Raw genomic sequence first — 21,152 nt, 5'->3', positions numbered from 1 at the left:
ATTACTCTCCCACGAAATTTTAAGCTCTTTGAAAGCAGCCTTATCTCCTTATCCCCAGCACCTAGCAGATAGTGGGTGCTTAACAAATACATGCGGCAGGAATGAATAAACGCGTGAATTACAATTGCCGTTTCTGGTTCGGGTTTCTCACAGGCTCAGGGAGCACGGGAACCCTGTCCGTATAGCTCAGCACTGCACCCGCACCCCGTCTCACCACAGCCTCGCTTCTGGCACACACACTGGGTCAGAACGTGCAGGGGGACGACCCTGTGCCTGGACTTGCTCATCCTCCCTGCATGGTCCTCTCAGCAGAAGTCAGAGCAGTGGGAAAAATCCCTGGATGGAGTCCAGTGCTATCCCGTCCTTCTGGGTCTCCCTTCGTGGACGAGGGGCAGGCCAGCACCTCCCTCCTCTGGCAGCCTGACCACAAAGATTCTCACTCCCAAGCACCTCCCCCATCAACCTGAGAGCTCCCGAGGCTGGGGCTCACCTCCTCTGGGCTCTTTGCCAGCCCCCTACCTGCCCCCATACCTGAGCCTCTCCTTCCACTAGGCTCCGTTCGGGGGGTTGCCTTCTGACCGTGGGGCAGCTTGGGGGGCTTGTGGTCAGGGGTGGGGGCTGGGCCTGGGTGGGCCTTGCTCCCACAGTCCAGGTCAGGGATGGCCTTCAGCAGCTCTGCCTGTGTCTCCTCCAGAAGCCGGTTGATGTCCTTGGCGCTGTACTGGGTCAGGGCTGCCCGCTTTTCCTCCCAGTCCCGCTCGGCAGCCTTGAGAGGAGGGGTCGACAGTCAGGACTGAAGTGGCTGCCCTGCTCCTGGACCTTTGGGGCCTCGGCCACACATGCAAGGAGTGGAAAGGAAGCCTCCCACTTGGTCCGAGCCTCGGGCTTCTCCTTGAGTGTTACATGCTTTCCCTGTGAGCCTGGAATACCACCTTCATTACAAACTACTCTTGGGATAAACCTAGACCTGCTTTTAGACATTCTATTCTGTCTCACTGAGCACATCATCTACTCTGATGCTAACACCACGCTGCCTTGATTATCATAGGTTTATAATATGCTTTTCTGTCTAGCAGGACTCATGTCACCCTCAGTATGCTTCTCAGACTTCCTCGTCCCCCAGGAACAAGTCCCCACGTGTTGGCACCTGCCAATCTAGGACGGTGGTGAGAACGTGTGAGCCTAGTTCTGGCCCCCCCCATGCCGGGCCCAGCACCTCAACAGACACAGCCTTGTCCACGCTTCTCTTGCCAGGAGTGTCCAGGCCTTTGGTGGGGTTGCCCGCCTTCGGGGTCGGAGGGGCCCCCTCGGTTTGCCCGCTCATCTCATGGAGCTTCAGTGGAGGGCTGGGGGGTGGCATTTCAAAGTCCAAGCTCTTGTTGAAGTCAGTCTCGGCTGTAACCTTCTTGGGGGACTGATTCAGGAGGTTGCTGGGGGGTGGCCACGCACCTTCGTCCACTTGCCTGGGGTTGGGAGAGTTGGGAGCAGCTGTGAGGCCTGCAGGGTGGTGGCCCCATGGGAGGGAAGCCTGGCCTGGGGGAGGTGGGGTTTGAGGAGGGCTCTGGGATCTTGCAGGACAAGTGGAAGGGCCTGGGGAGGAGTGACTGCATCCGGCAAATGGGAGGGCCAAGCCTACAACATGCACGGGGCCACAGATCAGAGCTGAGGTGCAGATCCAGTGAGCTTTGTGGGAACTGGGATAAGGGGTCAGGTTGACCTATCGATCTAGCTCAGTATGTGACCTCACTGGGAAACTGGAGGTCAGAGATAAGAACTCAGGGATAGTATGACCTTCGGATCTGGGCCAGCGTGTCTGTGACCCCACGGCAGCGCTTGAGTAGCCCATCCAGGCGCTGTGGCTCCTCCTTCAGGAACTTCACTGCCTCCACCTCCACACGCAGCACTACCCGCATCTTGCTCTGCAGGCCTGGGAAGTGAGCTGAGGGGAAGGGAAGGAGTGAGCTGGGGAGGGAGCAGCTCCGAGGATTGGGAGGACAGGCAGTGGGGTGGGGGTAGGGGTGCCCCCAGGCTCACCCTTGAGTTCAGTCAGCGTCTCCCCGAGCTGCTTCAGCACCAGCGCCTTCTCTTCCAGCTCGGGCCCAGGCACCAGTCGGTGGTTGTGGGACACGTCCCTCTGGATCTTCTCCACCGACTTCTCCAGGTCACTGCAGCCACACAGAAAGACCCTTTCAGCCCCTCTGGCCCCAGCCCAGCCCCCTGAAATTGGGCAGCTGGAAAGAAATCAGGCCACCAATCAGATCAAAATTAAAAGCCATTCACCAGACCACAAGCCCAGGTGAAATCAGAAAGCCAAACTTCAGAGATGAGACTTAGAAACACTCCCTAACAGGTGCCCTGGGTCCCCTCTTTGAAGTTCTGATCTTTCTTAACATCAATCCAAATCTCCCTCCCGATAACTTGCATCCTATGATTCTCATTATGCCAAGGACACAGCAGAGGAACTGGCAGCTTTTCAGAGAACTGGAGGCAGTTGCATGTGCCCCTAAAGAGTCTCTTTTTTTTCAGGGGGGCACTGCCACGTGCATCTACCTTCGCTCAAGTGATCCAGACACTCAGCCTCTTTCCTCAATGACAAAGCTGCTTTCAATTTTCAGATGGTTTATGCTGAGCTTGTGGGGTTTTTTTTCTTTTTTAAAAAATGTATTTATTTATTTATATTTGGCTGCATTGGGTCTTCGTTGGTGCGCTCAGGCTTTCTCTAGTTGCGGCGAGCGGGGGCTACTCTTAGTGGCGGTGCACGGGCATCTCACTGAGGTGGCCTCTCTTGTTGCGGAGCACAGGCTCTAGGTGCGCAGGCTTCAGTAGTTGTGGTGCACGGGCTCAGTAGTTGTGGCTCACGGGGTCTAGAGCGCAGGTTCAGTAGTTGTGGCGCACGGGCTTAGTTGCTCCGCAGCATGTGGGATCTTCCTGGACCGGGGCTGGAACCTGTGTCCCCTGCATTGGCAGGTGGATTCTTAACCACTGCACCACCAGGGAAGCCCTTGTGTCGTTTTAAAACCCTCCATATTTCTAAAATGTAAATCAGACCACCAAGTCACCACCGCCTGTTTTGAACCCGAAATGGATCCCAACATATTTTTTTTTTTTTTTTTTTTTTTTTTGCGGTACGCGGGCCTCTCACCGCTGTGGCCTCTCCTGCTGTGGAGCACAGGCTCCGGACGTGCAGGCTCAGCGGCCATGGCTCACGGGCCCAGCTGCTGACTGTCTCCAGGTCTCAACTTCCTCACCCAAAAAAATGGGGATGGGAGTTCCTCCCTCCTGGGGCCACTGTGAGGATTAAATGAGCTAATGCAAGGGGTCAGTCCCTGGGAGCTGCTCTTCTTTTCCCTCCAGCTACATCCACTGTCCTCCTCATCTGGCTTGCTTCTGTTTGGAACCATCCAGAATTGCTGAGGTCCTCGTATGTGCTGCTCTCCCTGGGCCTCTATAATGCCATTTCCTCTGCCTAGAACACTCCGTTTAGCATCCCCCCCCACACACACGCACGCACGCACATGTGTGACTAACTCCCACTCATCCTCAGGTTCCAATGGGAACCTCTCCCCCCTTCCCTACACTTGGGGTTGGGGGTCTGCTTCCTCCCTGGAGCTCCTGTTTCCTGGGCTAAGCAACTCTAGGCAGGCAGACACCATGTCTTTCTGATTCATCTCTGATTTCCAGCACCTGGCATGGTGCCCGGAGCAGGATAAATGCCTGGTAAATAATTATGGAAGGAATGAATAAATGAAAGAAGGAACTCTGCCCAGGTAGGTCATCTCAGTTCTGTACTTGAGTCACTGATGTCCCTGACCCACATGTGGGACTCTACATACATTCCTGTCAAATCGCATCTGTTGGATTTCAGCTCAACCATCCATGCAGGAACAACTTTTGAATCTCAGTTCTACCATCCAACAGATTTGCTCCCCCTCAGAGCTCTGTGTCATCAGCAAATCTTATCAGCATGCTTTATACATCTTCATCCAACTAGCGGGTGAAAAGACAGATCACACTGGAGCCAAGGACAAAATCCTGTGAGTCAGCAGTACCAGTTAAAGAGCTATCTTGTACTAAGTGCTTATGGCCTGCCAGGCGCACATTCATCTCTTCACTTTCTTTACCTTATTTAATCCTCACAACGAATCCTGTGAGTGGGAACCATTATTACCTCCAGTTTACACACAGACAAACAGTAGCTTAGGCACTAGACTACATTTCCCAGCCTCCCTTGCAGGTAGAAGTGGCCATTCGACTGAGGTCTAGTGAATGGAATATGAGTGGAAGGGTTACATGCTGCTTCCAGACCTGGCGCCTAAAAACCTCCCATGTAAGCTCCTCCATGCTCATTTCCCCTTCTTGTTGGTTGAAAGACAATGACCCTGTGGATAATCTTGGAAGACACATATTGAAGATGGCAAAAGCTCCATTAGCCTGGGTCCCTGAATGACTGCGTGGAGGAAAGCCATTCCGCTAACCCACCAATACTGTTCCATGAGAAAGAAAGGTATATTGATTACTTTTGAACCATTATACAATTTGTTATAGCAGCTAACCTAACTAATTAATTAGCTACCCTAACTAAGCTACCCTAACAATGGGCTTTGGCATTAAAAAAAAAAAAAGGCTCAGAGAGATTAACTAACCTGTCCAAGGTCACACAACTATTTTGTGGCAAAGCAGGATCTACTCCTGTCTGACTTCAGCCATTGGGTTCTGCTGCATCTCCCTCCCACACTGGACTAACATCACCCCACACCCACCCACTGTCCCACCCAGCCTTCCCTCCGCCACACGCGAAAGAACAACTCTCTTTTGATGTGTGTGATAACCTGACTGGCTCAGGGTGGACCAGTTTTGTAAAATGGTCACTCTCAAACATCACTCTGCAGAGGAAGGGCACTCAGGTAAGCCTTCAGGAGGAAATAACACTGCAACTCTCAGGCAGAAGGGACAAGGCTCGCCTTAGGCTCAATTAGCACCTCGATTTTCTGATCATTACCATCTGCCAAAGTTTGGGGGCCCATAACCTGGGCAGGCTCTGCAAGTGAGTCCAGACCAGCCCAAGTCTAGGCACTGGGATCAGAACGTAGTGGGGTTTCCAGACCCAGGTTTAGTTCTAGAGGAGTTGAGAGGTAAGGGTCAGGACAGAGCCAGCTATATAATTTGGGGGTCCCAAAGCGAAATGAAGATTTTGCCCCTAGTTTAAAAATTAAGAATTTCAAGACAGTGACAGCGGAGCATTAAACCAAGCATGGGCCTTCCCAAGCATGGGGCCCTGTGCGATTACACAGGTCACATGCTTACAGAGCTGGTCCTGGGTTGGGTCACATTATGCTCCAGAGGCCAAAAAGTCTCAGTCAGCAGAGGCTTTCCCTAAGGGCAACGTCCAGACAGCGCTCAAGTGCTTGGCTAGAAGGTCAAGTGAGTGAGCCAAGCGGAGTAAGCACCGAATCAGCCTTTACTCCCAGCAAGATGCCAGGGGGCAAAAGGAAGGGGCAGAGGGAAGCCGAGCAAGAGTGAGTGTCCAGGGGCTGCAGCCACAGCAGGGGGCCTGCTGGCTGACTTAATGCCAGGGGGCTATGGGAGCTGGGCAGGGACATCCCCCTGGCCAGGCCGAAGCCACTGCAGTGCTGGTGTGCAGCCCAAGCCCCACCCAAAAAAGGGCAGGAACTCCTTTCGAAGCAGATGGAGAATCCTGCCGGAAGCATATATCAGCCCCCAAGCTCTCTCAGGTGAGCAGTCTGAGCAATGGGTTTGATAACAGGGCAGCGGGTAGGGCGTCTGTGTACTCCTGGAGAACTGAGGCCCCCAGGAAGCTGAGGACCAGACGCTCATATGACAGGAGCATAAATACATCCTTTCATCCCTTCTGCCTCTGTACTTTTATATTTCCTTTTATTTTCCTTTAATGTCTCAGTAAAGTTCCTTTTGAAAATTCCAACCCCGCTCCTCTGTGCTGAATAAAAAGGGGCAAAAAGGGGACAGGAACGTTGAGTAAATGGAATTCCCTGGGTAAGGGGGTTGGCAGCCATCAGTCTACTTGGAGATCTGACAAGAGTTGACACTCAGCTGTCACACTAGGGGTGATGCAGTGGCTGCCACCAGCTTATTTCCAAGTGGGATGGCCCCTTATTTCATCTCAGCCACAAGGGGTCATGAGAATCTTTGCCCTGTGCATCACTGAGAAGCACATGTACTTATAGGCTGTGCGCCCAAGACTGAGGAGCAGGGACCCTTTTCAAGTAGCCCCTTGCAAGTGATACAGCCAATTATGAGCTTGGTGAGAAAGCTGGGCTCCTCTGAGCAGCCTCCCTGGCTCCGAGTCGTTGACCAGTAGAATCCAAGTCCTCTCTGGGAAGAACTGCGAAAATCTTAATATGGGGCACAGGTGAAGAAGCTGAAGTGCAGAGAAGCGCAAAAACTATCGTGATCAGACAGCCTCTCAGTGTTGGAGCTGAACCTCAGGCCCCTTGTGCCCTGAACCACCTAGAGGGAGACCAGATGAAGGAGCAGGGCCTCTATCTCAGACCCCAGGGACTGACCAGGGAAGGCCGCAGTGGGCTGGGGCCGCTCACTCAGTGGATGGACAGCGGCAGGCAGCTTCTCCCTTCAATGGTGCCAGACAATCGAATCTTGGCCAGACAGCCATTTGTTAAATTTGGAGCAGAGGACTGTCTTCTGTTAACCCTTCCATGTCTAAGCATTTGGGGGTGGGGTGTTCTCCATTCCTGGAGCCCTGTTTCAGCTGCACTAGGACGGGAGGAGGGTTCTCCTTGGCTATACCTGGTCTCAGAGATCAGAGAATTGGAGTGGTGGCGACCGTGACTGGTCAGCGCCAAGCTGGCCACACCTGAAAGCTCCACCTGAATACTCGAGGGTCAGTTTGCACGGGTCACAGGCCAGAATGAAAGCAGGCAGAGGGCAGAGTGACATCGGGCAGCTGGACGCATGAGAGTAAGGCTGCAGGCCACGGGGAAGCCAGACTGTGGACCGTTAGGAAGCAAGACTATAGCAAAAGCAGGCATCAAGCCAGAAAAAAAGAAAACAGGAATTGTGCCAGATGGTCAAAGGTTTGTGGGTCACAGAGAAATCAGGCCACAGAGGAGAAGGAAATCAGGCTTCAGAACGTCACCTGTGATTCAGAAGGAAGGGAGCTTCGCCTCCCCATGAAACCAGGTTGCCGGCCACCCAGGCCGCACCCCCAGCCCTCCCTCCAAAGCTGGGCCCCGCCTCACTTGAGCTGCTGGGTAATGAGCTCCTCGTCGTTGAGGTAGCGCAGCCGCTCCTCTTCCACTAGGGTGCGCTGCCGCTGCAGCGGGTCCTCCTGCCGCCGCGCCGCCTCCGACACGCGCATGCTCAGCTCCGCCTCCGTGCCCTTCAGCAGCGCGCGCAAAGACTCCAGGTTCTGTAGCTGCGGGACGCAGATGGACCGATGGACGCGGGTGGGAGGGAACGGAGGCGCGCAGCCGGGAGAGGGCTAGGAGGAGGCAGGCAGAGGAGAGCCCGACGCGGGGCAAGCTCCATGGAAGATACCAATGCTCGGCTGTGGCCGTGAGCAGCAGTGAAAGGGTGGGATGGCGGGGGGGGGGGCACAGGCCGAGGGCTTAGTTCTGGGGAAGAATAGAGGCAGGAGGAGAACGGGATAGTGGAGGGAGGAGTGCCAAGTTGGGCCCTGCAGAAGGTGCAGCTGCATGGCTGTGGCGGTTAGCTGCAGCGAGGGGGTAAGATGGTGGGGGGCGGAGGAAAATGTTTCGTTCTGGGTAAATATTGAGGCAGGAGAACGGGATAGCGGATATTTGGGGGGCAAGGGGTGGCCCTACGTAGGGCCCTGCCCACCTTGCGGCTGCATGGCTATGGCTTCGATGAAGGACTCAAGCACTGGGGTTTGATAGAGCTTCCGTGGCTGCGCCGGGAAAACTGAGTTCTAAGGCCGAGTTGGGGCAAAGGTGGGGGTGGGCGAGATCTTACCCATTGCCCAGATGGCAACTCTCTGCCCCCTCTCCAGCCTGTCTCTACTCATTATTCTCACCTGACGGGCCCTGGGATACTCTCGAGGAGCGGGCACAGCGATGCCAGGCTCCTGACTGGTGGGACCATCTGCCAGGCGGGGCGGGCCCGGGAAGACTGTGTGGGCTGAGGAAGGGAGAGCTGAGGGGATCTGGGGGAAGGGCTTCCGCCCAAGGGAGGGAAGGGGGTAGAGAATGCGGGGCAGGAAGGGACAGGGACTGCCCTGAGGGATACTGACCGGAGAAGGGGGCTCAGTGAGGTGCATTGGGGCTTCAGGAGAGCGGTGAGGATTAAGGAAAGGGGCAAGAGGGCTCAGTGAGGGGGACCCGGGCGAGGGATGGGGGCTTGGTGAGGGAGTAGAGACTCAGCGAGGTGGCGAGAGTTCGAGGAGGGTTTCGGAGAGCAACCCAGTGAGCGGCGGAGGGCCTCGGGATGGGGCAGACTCGCAGGAAGGAGTTTCGTGGGCGGGTTCTGGCGGGGCGGGGTTTGAGGGGGCGGGGTTTGAGGAAGCGGGATACAGGGCGAGGCCCCGGAGAGGGTGGTACCTGGAGCTTCCGCAATTGCTGAAGCTGGCTGCGCAGGTCATTGGTGCTGTTCTGCAGGCCACGCAGGTGTAGCTGCATCTGCAAACGGTTGATGGCAGTGGGCTGCCCCGCAGGCGTGCTGCTGGCCGAGGGCGGGGGAGGGCCGGACACTGGGGTGGCCCCGCTGCTCCGGCTGCCTGACCCGCAGGCTGCAGACAGGGACCACGAGGACGGGAGAAAGGGAATAAATCGTGAGCCTGGGGTAAAGTCCTCCCCACTCCTGACCCCACACAGCAGCCACAGAGAGACGTGGCTCTGGCTCCCTGCCCCAACTAGTGGTCAGCCCTCTGCGAGGAGCAAAGCGCCGGAGCGAAGGCATCTTGGTCTAAGGTGACTACTCATTTATCCACTGAAGCCTGGTGATGTAGCCACTTTACAGATTAGGAATCGGAGGCTCAGAGAGGGCAAGAACCTGTGGGGGAGGGGAGAAGGGTCACTCACGTGCTGAGGGGGTGGCTGCTCCATTGGAGCCTTCAATCTTCTCACTGTGGCACAGGGGAAAGATGGCCATCAGGGGGTCCAGGCCCCAGACTGGCAAAGCTGGGCGAGACCTTAACATAAACTCCTCCAGCCCCCTGATCTCAGGATGGAGTCCCAGAGAAGGGAGGCGATTCACCCAGGGCAAAATGATGAGACCTTGGCTGAGCTGAGCCCAGGGCTCCTGCTGCTCGCTTTCCCTCCCTCTTGCCCACCCACATGCCTGGGCAGTGGTGCTGGGAGAAACACCTCACCTGGGGGTCTCTGGCTCCGAGCCTCGCAGTAGGGCACTCTGCACCAGGCCAGTGAGGCTAGCAATTTGCTTCTCCATGGCCTCCATGCGCTCCCTGGGGAAGACGGTGGCTTTGAGCAACCCCATCTCTGGGCATGGGGTCCCTCCTGCCCAGCGCCCCATTCCTAAGATGGATAATTAGAGGAAATACCATTCCCTCCCCAGCCACCAGCGCACAGACAGTTCAAAGGGTCCCACTGCCTAAGGGTCCACAGCCCACCCCCAACATTGGAAAGGCCCTTCCCTGTCTGACAGTCACCCCCTCCCTCTCCAGACTCATCTCTCATCACTGGCTCCCTAATGGGCCCCACCCAGGTCACTCTGGGTCTCTGCACATGTATTCCCCCTGCCAGCATGCCCTCCTCCCTACCCTCTCCTCTGAAGCCATCGCAGAGTCCCCAACAGCCTTGAGGAGTACACCCTCCCAAGGGAAGAACAAGTATTTTTTGCTGTGTCTCCCTCACTAGGCAGGGCAGGAACCATGTTTGCTCAGCTTGGCATAAACAGTGGCCAGTGCAGTGCCTGGCACACAGGCCACAAGAAAGCTGTGTGAATGAATCGTTTCTTCTCACCTCTTAGCAGTGCTGCTTGAGGGCAGAGGGGGGCAGCTCAGTGCCCTGGTTACCTCCTCCAGCCTTGCACCCTTAGCAGGGAGCTGAATGATGGGCAAGAGTTCCCCAGCTCGGAGGCTACTTAAAGAAATGTGCCTCTCTCCCCATCCCCACTTCTTACCAGCACCCCCTCCCCAGTGGACTTCAGCCGGCCCTGTGCTGGACAGCTCTCATGGCGGCACATTCTGTGTCTGAGCAGGAAAGGCACTAAATAAAGAGTTCTACTTCAGCCTCAATATCAGTTGGGGAAACTGAGGCTCAGGGACCGGATGCAAACCCAGGTTTCCAGGGTCCTTGTCTGGGGCCCTCTCATCCAGCTCTCAGGCTTTGCAGATGAAACGTCTTTCCAGTGCCTTCCCTGCCACGGCCAAGTTACTCTGGCGACCCCTCAAGGCTACTCCGGGTCTACAAGGATTCCCGGGTCTGAGAGTCCAGGACACAACCTGCCACGGACTCTGCCGTGTCCCCTCTCCCCACCCCACCCGCGCAGCCCCGGGCCTCGCCAGCGTCCCTCACCTGGTCTCCGTGTCCTTGGCTGGCACAGGCGGCCCGAACCCCACGAGCGGGCGCTCCCCAGGCCCGGGGAAGAGCTCGGGAGGGGGGACTCCAGCCGTCGAGGAGCCCCCGGTGCTGCGGGTCTTGCCTCCGGGGCTCTCGGCGAAGACAGACGAAGAGCCTGAGTCCTTGCGGAAGGACTGGCGCACCGGCGAGCCGCGGCTGGGCGGCCCCGAGTAGGGGCTGTGCGGCGGTGGGGGGCCCCCGGGGGGCGCAGCCACGTCGGCCAGCTTCTGCGGCGACGAGGGCGGCAGGCGGAAGCCGTAGCCGTCGCCGTAGAGCGGGCCGCCTCCGGCCGCCGCCTTGTACAGTGAGTCCTCCAGGTCGGACTGCAGCGCAGCGGCCGAGTAAGTGCTGAGTGAGCGCACCGAGCCGCGCTTGTACAGGCCACCGGCGCCCGGGTAGGCGAATGGGTCGCCGGCGGCCGCGGCCAGGCTCAGGCGGCCCTCGTGGAGCAGCCCGTAGGGGTCGGCGTAGAGGCCCTCGCCCTTCACCAGCACCATGCCGCCCGCCTTGCCCGCCAGGTCCTCATCCGGCTTCACATCGCGCCGCTCCAGGATGGCGCTGGGGCTCGGGCTAACGCCCGGGGCGGCGGGGGCGCTTCCCAGCCGCTCGGCCGCGTGGTGCACGGGGCTGCCGGCGTAGGAGGGCGGGCGCCCCCCGGCGTACGATAGGCGCGAGCGCGACGGCGAGCCCGACGGCAGCCCCGACGGTAGCCCCGGCGGCGGCGAACTGGAGGCCAGGTGCGGCGCGGGCGACAGGTTGTTGAGGCGCCGCGTGGGCGACGACTCCCGCGACGCATACACCATCTCTCTCTGTGCAGAACACAGCCCCCGAACCGGACAGGGCTGGTCACAAAGGGGGATCCCTTGCTTCTTACTTGAGCCAGCATCTCCCCCCTGACGCTTAGGAAGTCCCTTCTGTTCTCTGCCTTCCCACCCTCCTGCTGCATCTTGGGCCCCTTTCCCTTCAGGGCTCTCAGCACGGAGGAAGAAGTGGTGGAGGGAGAGGCACCAGAGGAGCGACCCCCAGCCCACCCTATGGTGGGGGATGGGAAGCGAAAAGGTAAGGGGTGGCTCCTGAGAGAGGTCTCCTAGAATATTTAGAGGCGGGTTCGAGAAATCTGATCGGACAAGAGGGGAAAGTGGCAGATGAGGGGAAGGACTCCTCCATGACTCCACAATTAATGGAGGCCACCCTCTGCTTCAGCCTCCACATTCCCTTCACCAAAGCTGTCCCTGGTGACAAGTGACTAGACTCTGTGCTCCTGGACCCCATCTGCCCAGCCTCCCCAATGCCCGGGGCCTCCCCAGCCATACCCGGAGGTCCCCGTTGGTGAGATGTGAGCCAGGGAAAGCGGCGTAGAGTGGCTCCTTCCTATAGATCTTGATAATACTGCGGTCCTGGATGTCCCTGGGGGCGGGAGGGGTGCAGAGGGTCACCATCCCCCAGCCCTGTGACGAGGAGAGGAAGCTACTCCAGGCAGACGGAAGAGGGGTGGCCAAGAAGGGCCGCGAGCCCCAACCCCTTCCTAACTCCCTGCTCAGTGGATCTCGTGCCTCGGACTGCCTGCCACCAACACACACACACTCAGCAGCTTCCACCCCGTACACCTCCTCGGCCTCACGAGCCATTTTCAGGTTAGCTCAAGCCAAGGCCAATCAGCAGGGGTGGATGATTTAAAGGGAGGGGGTGGGGCCGGGATGACCGAAGAAGGGGGCGGGGCGGTAGGGCTCCGGGAGGAGAGGGGTTACGGCTGAGGTTGGGTCAGGAGGGGGCTGGGGAATGACCTGCGGCGTCGAACCCCCCCTCAGAGGAGGAGTATGGGGAGGCCCACCCCATTCCCCCCCCGGGGCCACGCCCACCGGACGTCCTCCAACTCGTAGAAGACGTTGCGAGCCTCGTCCTTGATGAGGATGGCTGTGTTGGGCGACTTCAGCATGCCCATGGTGAGCTTCTGCGGGAACATGTGCGCGATGAGTGCGTGCAGCGTGTCCAGGCTGCTGACCTCGTGCGTGATGTGCACGCGCCGAGTCTCCTCCCCGAACTGCAGGAACAGCACCCCTGCGAAGGAGACGCCGCCCTCGCTGTCAGGGCCGCTATCACCGCCACGCCGGCGGCCCGGGGAGCCTTGGGGAGCCGCGCTGGTCCCGCAGAGGCAGGGTCTGAGGCCGGATGCCGCCCCGGAGTGCAGGTGCACCCAGGCACTCCTCATGCTGCCGGCCCCTTAAGGCACCTCCTCGACCCCAGGTAGGTTGGAGTCTGGACGAGGAAATGGGATTGGGGGCAGGAGCAGGTGGGGCAGAAACTGAGAGTGAGTGGTTGCTTTGGGGGAGAGAGGTGAGAAGGGAGGAGATGAAGGAAAGGGGGGCTGCTGAAGGGGGTGAGAGAGAAGCCTAAGGGAGAGAGGAGGCTTGGAGAGAGAGGGACAGGGCAGGAGGTGCTGAGGGAGAGAGAAGTGAGGGAAGAGAGAAGTGGAGGAAAGTTGGAAAGGGAGCCACAGAGGAGGGAGAGGCCTTGTGGGGAGGAGATTGCTGGGGGGAGGGGGGAAGATGGGTATGGGGGAAGGGAGCCAGAGGCTTACTAGAAAGATGGTTGAGGAGAGAGGGAGTGATAAAGGGGCTGGAGAGGGTTCCAGGGTGAGCAGAGAAGAGGGAGGAGCCAGTAGCCTGGAGGGAAGATGGACAGGCAGTACCTGGAGAGCGCAGCTTCGTCTGGCTGGTTGAGCGGGAGAGGGGCAGGCTCTGTCGGAAGCGGTTCATCCTACTGAAGCCCAGGGGCAGCTCCGCCTCCGACATGGTCTCCAGTGACTCAGCGGAGGCGTACGACAGCTTGGCCGCCTGGTCTGCCAGCCCAGGCTGGGCTCCCTGAGTGTGGCGCGAGCTGCGGGTCTGCAGGGGCAGGGCGGGGCAAGAGGAACCAGGAATGACCCCTTCACTCTGCCCATTACCCCCATCCAGGCCCAGGGAGCCCCAGCCAACCAGCCAGTGAGACACACACACACACACACACACACACACACACACACACACACCCCGGAGGGTCTCCTGGATTCCAGACTCGCTGTGTGGCTGCAGGAGAGTTCCCCAACCTCTTGGGGCCTTGGCCTCCCTGGGACACCCAGCAGGTAAGGAGTGGGCAAAGGACTCAGGCACCCTGGGAAGCCAGACAAGAAACCATCTGAGCGGGAGCCATGGGCACACCTGCTATTTTAAGATTCCAAAGGACAACAAGAACACAAATGTGTCACCGAGGTGAGCCGCAGAATCGTTGAGCAAATTGGGGCATTAGTTCCAGACATTAATTAAGCGGCGGATTCGCGAGCGATGAACAACTTATCCTTCGTGGAGTTCAGAGGGTTGGGGTGGGGGCGGGAAGCAGGGAGAAAGCAGAGAGCTAGGGACCCCAGGATCCCAGCTCTGGGAGGTATGGGCCCTCACAGAGCTGGGAACAATGTCCTGGACTTAGAGTGACTGGGAGGACCACCCCAAACCTCCCAAAGCCAGGTGGACCCCAGTTTCGCACAGACTACCTGCCTAGTACATGCAGTGCACATGCTCAGCCCACACGAGCACATGGCATAAGTGCCAGGCCTCAGCCCCTCCCTGCATGGCACACGCTGCCACACAGCCAACCTGCCTGGCTAGCCTCCCAGAAAAGCCTCCTCCAGTACCAACATAGCAGCCCCTTGCCCCGAAGCCACAGCTGAGGGTGATACCTGGCTGGGGCCGGGGAAGGCTGTCACCCAGTGACCACTCCCTGCCCCAGGGACAGCTCGATTACTCTCTCCTTGGGAGAGGGGACACCCTGATTTCAATCGCACTTCAAGAGCCTACTTCTGGCTGAAAGCTGGGGCTGTCACTCAGGGCCACAGCTCCTGCCAGTCTGCTCTAGCCCCTCCCCTCAAACCTGGCTGCTGTCAGAAACCCATCTATTTAAGGGAGAAAGATACTGAATCAGACCTACATCATTCCCTGTTATGTAACGTTATATATATATTAGCTGTATCACACATATACATGTTATCAAGAAAAAAATCATGTTGCCCAATTGTATTTTTCTATAAAATATATTGCCTATCTTCAACAGCAACAAATCATTCAAAACCATTAACACTGGTTATCTTGGGGTTGAGACAGAGCATTCCCTTTCTACTTTATACATTTCTCTGCCGGGTGAACTTTGCACAATCAGAATGTATCATCTTTATAATTTTTTTAAAAACAGTAAAAGTGTCTCTAAAAAGGAAGTATTTATTCTCCTCCTCAGCTCCCTCCATCCCCAAGTCCTGATTAAACCCTAATTAATCTCCATCTTCATATTAACTCCATTTAATGTTCCAGTCGGATTAGCACTCTCGAAAAGAGAGAACATCTTCCTCTGATGGACAGTGTGCCCAGCTGTCCCCAAAGTGTCCTCAAGGGCTTGGAGATACAGCAGGTCAGATTTGGGGACATTAGCGGGCATCCAGCCTCAAGCACAATGCCTTGACCAGCGGGTGGGCATGGTTCTGGGGAGGAGGGAGGCAGCGTAGCAACTGGACCCACTGGGGGAATGCCTGTGCCCAGACTTTGGACCCTGCCGCTCAGTTCTAGGCTGATCACCAGTGCTGGCCTACGCCCTTCTCTCTTCCCAGTGTGGGGAACCAGGCCTGGTCTGGTGGTCATGAGGTTGCCAGGCAACTGGAAGGTCAGTGGTTGCCAGGCTAGTATGGATGAAGGGCTACAGAATTCAGGCAAAATGAGGCAGCTAGCAGGGATGAAGAGTAGGAGGTGGCCACGGTGCCTGGGGGGCACAAGTGAGTTGCCAATAAGAAGATGGAACAAGTGCCAGAATGAAGGAGGGGCAGGGATCCTAGGGACTGAGAAGGCTGCCCAGGGAATCCTGCGAGAAGAGATGCCCACATTCCCTGCCCCACCGGTTCCTGTCTCCATCCTGGCCTCCTGGGCGCCTTTCCATTCTCACAGCCTTTGTAGAAAACCCTCTTGAGAAGAGAGAAAGCCCATTAGCATGTCTCTCCAGCCCTGGGCTGGGACAACAGAGCAGAAAAACAGTGAGACATCCAGAAGGACTTCCTGACTAGAGGGAGATGGCAAGAGAACAAAACAGTAATTTAAGCGGAGCTCTCCAAAGATAGGAAAGGGCTTCCCAAAGATCGGACGCAGTGAGCACCGGTCCCTGGAGATGCTCCAGTGAGGAACCGATGACTCCTGGTCAGAGATCAGGCAGACGGAACCCTGAGTGGGGCAGTCAGACTAGGATCTGAGATTCCCAAAAGCTGTCCACAGGCTAGGACAGAATCACTTGGGAGCTTTTAAAAACACTCTTTCCAGTGCCCCACATTCACTAACTCTGAATCTCTGGGGCTTGGAGCCTGGGGTTCAAGGTTTTTGACAAGTTCCCAAGGTGATTCCAGGATGCTAATAGCTAATGAGGTAAGGCTCGCCATGAGCCAGGCACTGTGCTTAAGACATGCAGTCTCGTGTTTCTTCTACCTTTACAACAACTCTATGATGTAGATACGGTTCCATTTTATGGAGGAGAAACCAAGGCTCAGAGAATTATGGAACTTGCCCCAGGTCACCCAGCTAGTTAGTAGCAGACTGGAATTCACCACCAGGCAGCCTGGCCCTTGGCCGCGTGCATTGAACCCCTATGCTCTACTGCTTCCTCCAGAAAGGCTATATGCCTGATGCCACGACTACAATTCCGTGATTCTCTGATTCAAGAACTTTTCTCTGGGAGGATGCATGCAAACAAGATGTTTGGAGCAAGAAGACACCGGGGGGTGGGCTTCCCTGGTGGCACAGTGGTTGAGAGTCCGCCTGCCAATGCAGGGGACACGGGTTCGTGCCCCGGTCCGGGAAGATCCCACATGCCGCGGAGCGGCTGGGCCCGTGAGCCATGGCTGCTGAGCCTGCGCGTCCGGAGCCTGTGCTCCACAACGGGAGAGGCCACAGCAGTGAGAGGCCCACGTACCGCAAAAAAAAAAAAAAAAAAAAAAAAAAAAAAAAAAAAGATGACACTGGGGGAGTCTGGAATGTATACCTCCCACCCCCTGTCATGGTGCCCAGGATTTGAGGGACCAGAGACTCCAGGACGCAAGCAGCAGTCTAACTCAGTTCAGTTCTGAGCCTGGTGCCAGAGAAGAGGAGGTCCAGGAGCGTGCTCCCTTGGGGGTCAGCAGGATGCCCCTGGAGGGGACAGACATCTCTCCAGCTGTGGATGGTCCAAACTCTCCAGAGGAGGCAGGAAGACACCGTCCCTGAGCCCAGCCCTCCACTTGGGCAATGGGTTTGGGGGTGTAAGTTTGTGCGTCTCTTGCCTGGCACTGACCAGCTTCCCCACAGTGCAAAGTAAGAAAGGGATGAGGGGCCCATTATAGTCACGGGGCCTCCCTGGAAGATGCAGTCTGAGTTCAGAGAACAAGGCCCTCAATAAGATCACGGGGTCCACTTCCGTCCCCTGGAGCCAGCAGTCCCTCCAGGCTGGGGAAAATGCCTCTCTCATTCCCAAATGCTCTTTACGTCCTGGGGAAGCCTGAGCATCCCCAGCCCAGATCCCCAGCACGGGTGGCACAAACTCCCACACTGGATCCACAAGCCCCTGGCAGGCGAACCCAGGCTCTCTCAAAGCAGCAGACCCAGCCTGCAGTCCCACACCCACCACCCACACCAGACGGTCCCTTGCAGATGCACAACTTTGTGCAAAGCATGTGCAGGGAGGGGCAGGGGCGGGAGAGCACATGCGGTTGTCACGGACGCAGAAGCACCACACACTGACCTTGAAACTCCAGTAGTTTGGCTGCTGATGGAAATAAGAGAAGAGATGGTTATGCGGGGGCGCTGGGAGGAGAGAGTAGGGCCAGGGGCAGGTTAGAGACCCTTGGCGCTCAGGACTCAGCCCTGGGACATGGGCCCTCCACCCTCCCAGGAACAGGAAGGAAGCCATGCCTGGTACATCCCATTCTCTACGGAGGCCCGGGATGGCCCTGAGCGGGCTCCAGGCCTGCTGCTGGGGGAGGGGAGAACCATCATTCCAGACGTTTATAAGCCACGTAACCTAGTCACAGTAACTGTCCTCGGAGAGTTACAGGCAGGAAAAGACGCAGATGACCATGATACAGGGAACACGTGAGACACTGGCAGAGCTGAATTGGAGCTGCAGGGTCAGAGAAATGGCATCTGGTTGTGGCTGGCCAGGGAAAACTTCCCGGAAGAGGTGGCGTTTTTGGTGAGTCTTTAAAAAATGAACATTTTTGGTGGGTCTTTAAAAAATGAGCAGCCGGAGGTTGGGAGGAAGAGCCTGCTGAGCAGAGGGCCTGGGGAGGCGTGTGCAGGGGGTGTTGAGGGAACAGTTCAGTTTGGCTGGGGCGCAGGGCCTGGGAAAGTAGCAGGTTAGGCTGCGAAGAAGGGCCTGGGGCCGGAGGAGCGCCCTTAAATGCCAAGCGAAAGAACTGAGACTTAACTGGCTGGACAAGCAGAAAGTATTTGCGTGAAACTGAGTGGGATGGGACTGGACCCCAGGAGGGCTGATGGGGCAGGGAGTGGAAGAGGGAGGCAGGGGGCCAAGCCCAGGGCAGGGAAGCCTGTGTAACACGATGGACCTGGGTTATAGGGAAAGTGGACAGATGCCCATCACCCCACAGCACCGGGCAATGGACGGGGAGCCATGGACAGCAAGGGAGTGTCGGCAATGTTCTGTGGTTGAACAGATGAGAGGGGAGGGCTCCTTGCTCCCCTAGAACGGGGGCCTCAGGTTCCTCCTCATTCACAATAACCTACAGCCACCCTGTGTTCCCTGGAGACCAGAAGGCCCCTCCAGATGGCTAAGGACAAGGGAGGAGTGGCCCGGAGGCCGGATTGGTTCTTGGCAAAGCCGAGGGCACCCTGCTGACCGGTGCCAGCCTCAGCAGGAAGACAGAGGCAGCAGATGGCCTGGCCCTGGGGCGCCTGGCACCAACAGACAAGATTCCCTAGGCCTCAGAGCCACTGGCAGAGGAGACTGACACCAAGGGTCCCTGATGGGGGGAGGACACCACGGCGGGGTGTCCTGTGCCGCCTGAATACTTTAGTGGCAGAAAGGAGGTGGGGAGGGGCCCTGCTGGGCTGGAGGCTTCGGATCCTTAGGGTGGGGGTGATGCCAGGCTAGGGCTAGGATGAAGAGGTTTACTCACCAGGACCATCCCCTCTGGGCCACAGTCCCCACCTCTCCCCCCAGCATTTGCTCCAAGAGAGGCAGAGGAAGGGGACAGCAAAGTCTGGGTGTCAGGGGATGCCCACAGGTGCTGAGGGGAGGGGAGGGGGGGGACTGGAGTACCAGGCTGTAGCCACAGCTGCCTGTGGCCTTGGGGAGGGGAAGGAGAGCAGAGCGAGTGGACATGTGATGGCAGGGGGTGGGGGGCAGGGCAGGCAGAGCCAGGCAGAGGGCAGGGGAAGGTTTACGATGAGAGTCATGTCTGCAGCCCCAGTGGTGACGGACGGCTCTGCAGAGAAGGCCACCGTCCCTCATCCACCACCACCATCACACCCCCTCATCCACCACCACCATCACACCGTGTACACACAGGCCACCCACAGCGCCCTGCAATGACAGGCCCCACACGGAGAGCTGCGTACAGACGCGCAGACATCCTCCAGTAATGACATCGCCACAAACACACCCAGAGCAACAAAGACACGCCCACAAAGGGACACAAACACTTGGAGAAAAGCCCTCCATGGTCAGAAACAACCCCAGAAACAGAAACTCAGAGACAGAGCTATTCAAACGTGGACCAACCCCATTCATACAAAACATGCACCCCCGGCCCGCCCAGGACACTGACCTGTTCACACACACTCCCACAAGCAGAATCACAGAGGGCCCCCTGGCCCCTAGGGAGTCACAGAAACAGACAGAGACATGATGGATACCCATTCACACATACGTACACACATACACGCACACCAGCTGCAGAGACACACACACAGAGAAAGTCTCGCCCCTCCTTCCCCCCACTAGCCAGGTCACGGCGCCTCTGGCCGCCTCGGTCACTGTACCATGCCTGTGATGTCCCAGACATCACGTGGCAGGTAGGTGAACTCCTGATTCAAAAGAAGCAGAAGATGCGCCCCCCGGCCCCCCCCCCGCCCCAAATGTCAACACATCAGACTCAGTATGTGCAGACAGCTGGGGCCCACCTCATGTCTCTGGGAGGGGGACAGGGATGGGGCCTGGTTACAGCCACGCTAGCCATGCCCTCAACCTGGACCTGCCTCAGGCAACGCTGGGCACATCCATGGGGCAGCCAGACCTGGAAAGGAGGGCTCAGTAGCTGGGGCCAGGGGAGAGGACTGGGTGGCATCAGTGCCACAGAACAGGCCAGCCAGGCCCCACTAGCGGGTAAAGGTGGAAGAGATGCTGTTTTTGTGCTTGGTGGACTTGGAGTGAGGCTGAGATCAGAGTCCTGGGGCTTCGGTCGCTGGCTGGTCGAGTACACAGAATCCCGCCCCTCCGTCACCTCCCCCTTCAGGCTGGCCCCACCAGCAGGGAGGCGCAGAGTCTCCTGGCAACTCAGTGTCCTTGGAGGGGAAAAACCATAGTAGGGAGAGGTCCTTGGGGATGCCGTCTATCCCCCGTCTCTGTCTCTTTCCAGGGTGTTAAACCCATGGGACAGCCTTGGGTGCCTAAGAGCGGAGGGCTCCTCTGTTTGCTAAGGTAGGACTCTCCTCCAATCTCCAGCACCCTTTACTCCTCACCCTCTTCCTGGTTGTCTGTTCCTCCCATCCTGCCACACACAGTGCCTGGTATAGAGTAGGCTCTCAACAAGTATTTGGCCATGAATGGGTGTCAAGAAAACAGGACCAGCCACAGGTGGAAGGGGGTGTCTCTGCATAGTCTGGTACCACTTTCCATCTCCTGGCACTCAGGACAGCTCAGCCTTCCATGTCTTTTCCCTGGGAATTTCCCAGCACCAGAAACCCCCGGAAGGAGGGCAGAGGGCAGGAAGGGCCCAAGAGAGGTCTGGCTCGCCAACCCAAGTGAAAACCTCCAGTATTAGGGCAAAGCTGTCTCCCTCCCCCATTCTCAGAGAGGGGTGTCTCACCTTCCCAAAAGACAGTGAGACAGTGAAAAAAAGAAAGGGCTGAGTAGGAGAGGCCCTTCCAGGTCATCACTTGTAGGGAAGAGTCTTACAGGAGCTGGAGCAAAATGAGAGGTGTTCTAGGAGGATAAGATGGAAGCCAACCCATCCACTCTGTAGGGACCAGGCTTTCAGAAATGCGAGAAGGGGAGCTTCCTGGAGACCCGAGGAAGCAGCGCCAGGGGGTCCTCAAACTCCCTGCTGAGAAGAGGAAACAGCTTCTTCCCTCTGGGGGCTAAGGAGTTAACTCCCTCCCTCCTCCACCCTAGGCGCCCTTGGTGGGGTTCTTCCCTCCCCCCTGCAGCTGGTCCTTTCTCCCCCACGCAGTGCGCTGGGAGGGCGGGGCCGTGTCCCATGGGAGCCTTAGCCCAGCCAGCTGAGGTCTCTCCCCTCCCCTGGGGAGACGTCCTCTGTAGGTTAGGTGAGTGCGTGACCCCTCCCTGACCTCGAGCCCCGAAGACGATGCATCCTTCGGAGAGGGAGGGCAACCTATGGGTCGCACC

General features: G+C 57.6%; 1 protein-coding gene across 11 annotated transcripts in view; it reads right to left on the bottom strand.

Moving 5' to 3' along the window:
- Positions 1 to 21,152, bottom strand: part of SRCIN1 (SRC kinase signaling inhibitor 1) — a 64,702-nt gene that overhangs the window by 12,977 nt on the left and 30,573 nt on the right. For 7 of the 11 annotated variants that reach the window (XM_059996320.1, XM_059996323.1, XM_059996324.1 and 4 more), the window contains 13 exons: positions 17,310 to 17,333; positions 13,222 to 13,417; positions 12,392 to 12,590; positions 11,846 to 11,939; positions 10,488 to 11,341; positions 9,323 to 9,415; positions 9,033 to 9,076; positions 8,553 to 8,740; positions 7,236 to 7,411; positions 2,035 to 2,165; positions 1,792 to 1,939; positions 1,217 to 1,463; positions 532 to 766 (listed from right to left, as the gene is read on the bottom strand). In XM_059996320.1, coding sequence (XP_059852303.1) covers positions 532 to 766; positions 1,217 to 1,463; positions 1,792 to 1,939; positions 2,035 to 2,165; positions 7,236 to 7,411; positions 8,553 to 8,740; positions 9,033 to 9,076; positions 9,323 to 9,415; positions 10,488 to 11,341; positions 11,846 to 11,939; positions 12,392 to 12,590; positions 13,222 to 13,417; positions 17,310 to 17,333 — 2,629 coding nt within the window. Of the gene's footprint in view, positions 1 to 531; positions 767 to 1,216; positions 1,464 to 1,791; positions 1,940 to 2,034; positions 2,166 to 7,235; positions 7,412 to 8,552; positions 8,741 to 9,032; positions 9,077 to 9,322; positions 9,416 to 10,487; positions 11,342 to 11,845; positions 11,940 to 12,391; positions 12,591 to 13,221; positions 13,418 to 13,560; positions 13,634 to 17,309; positions 17,334 to 21,152 lie in introns of those variants that run through there. The other 4 variants (XM_059996316.1, XM_059996321.1, XM_059996315.1 and 1 more) reach the window with 3 other exon arrangements.

The sequence above is a fragment of the Delphinus delphis genome, chromosome 19 (genome assembly GCF_949987515.2).
Source record: "Delphinus delphis chromosome 19, mDelDel1.2, whole genome shotgun sequence".
NCBI classification, from domain to species: Eukaryota; Metazoa; Chordata; class Mammalia; order Artiodactyla; family Delphinidae; genus Delphinus; species Delphinus delphis.
The sequence above is the reverse complement of the archived record's forward strand: the minus strand, read 5'-3'. Positions and strand labels throughout refer to the sequence as shown.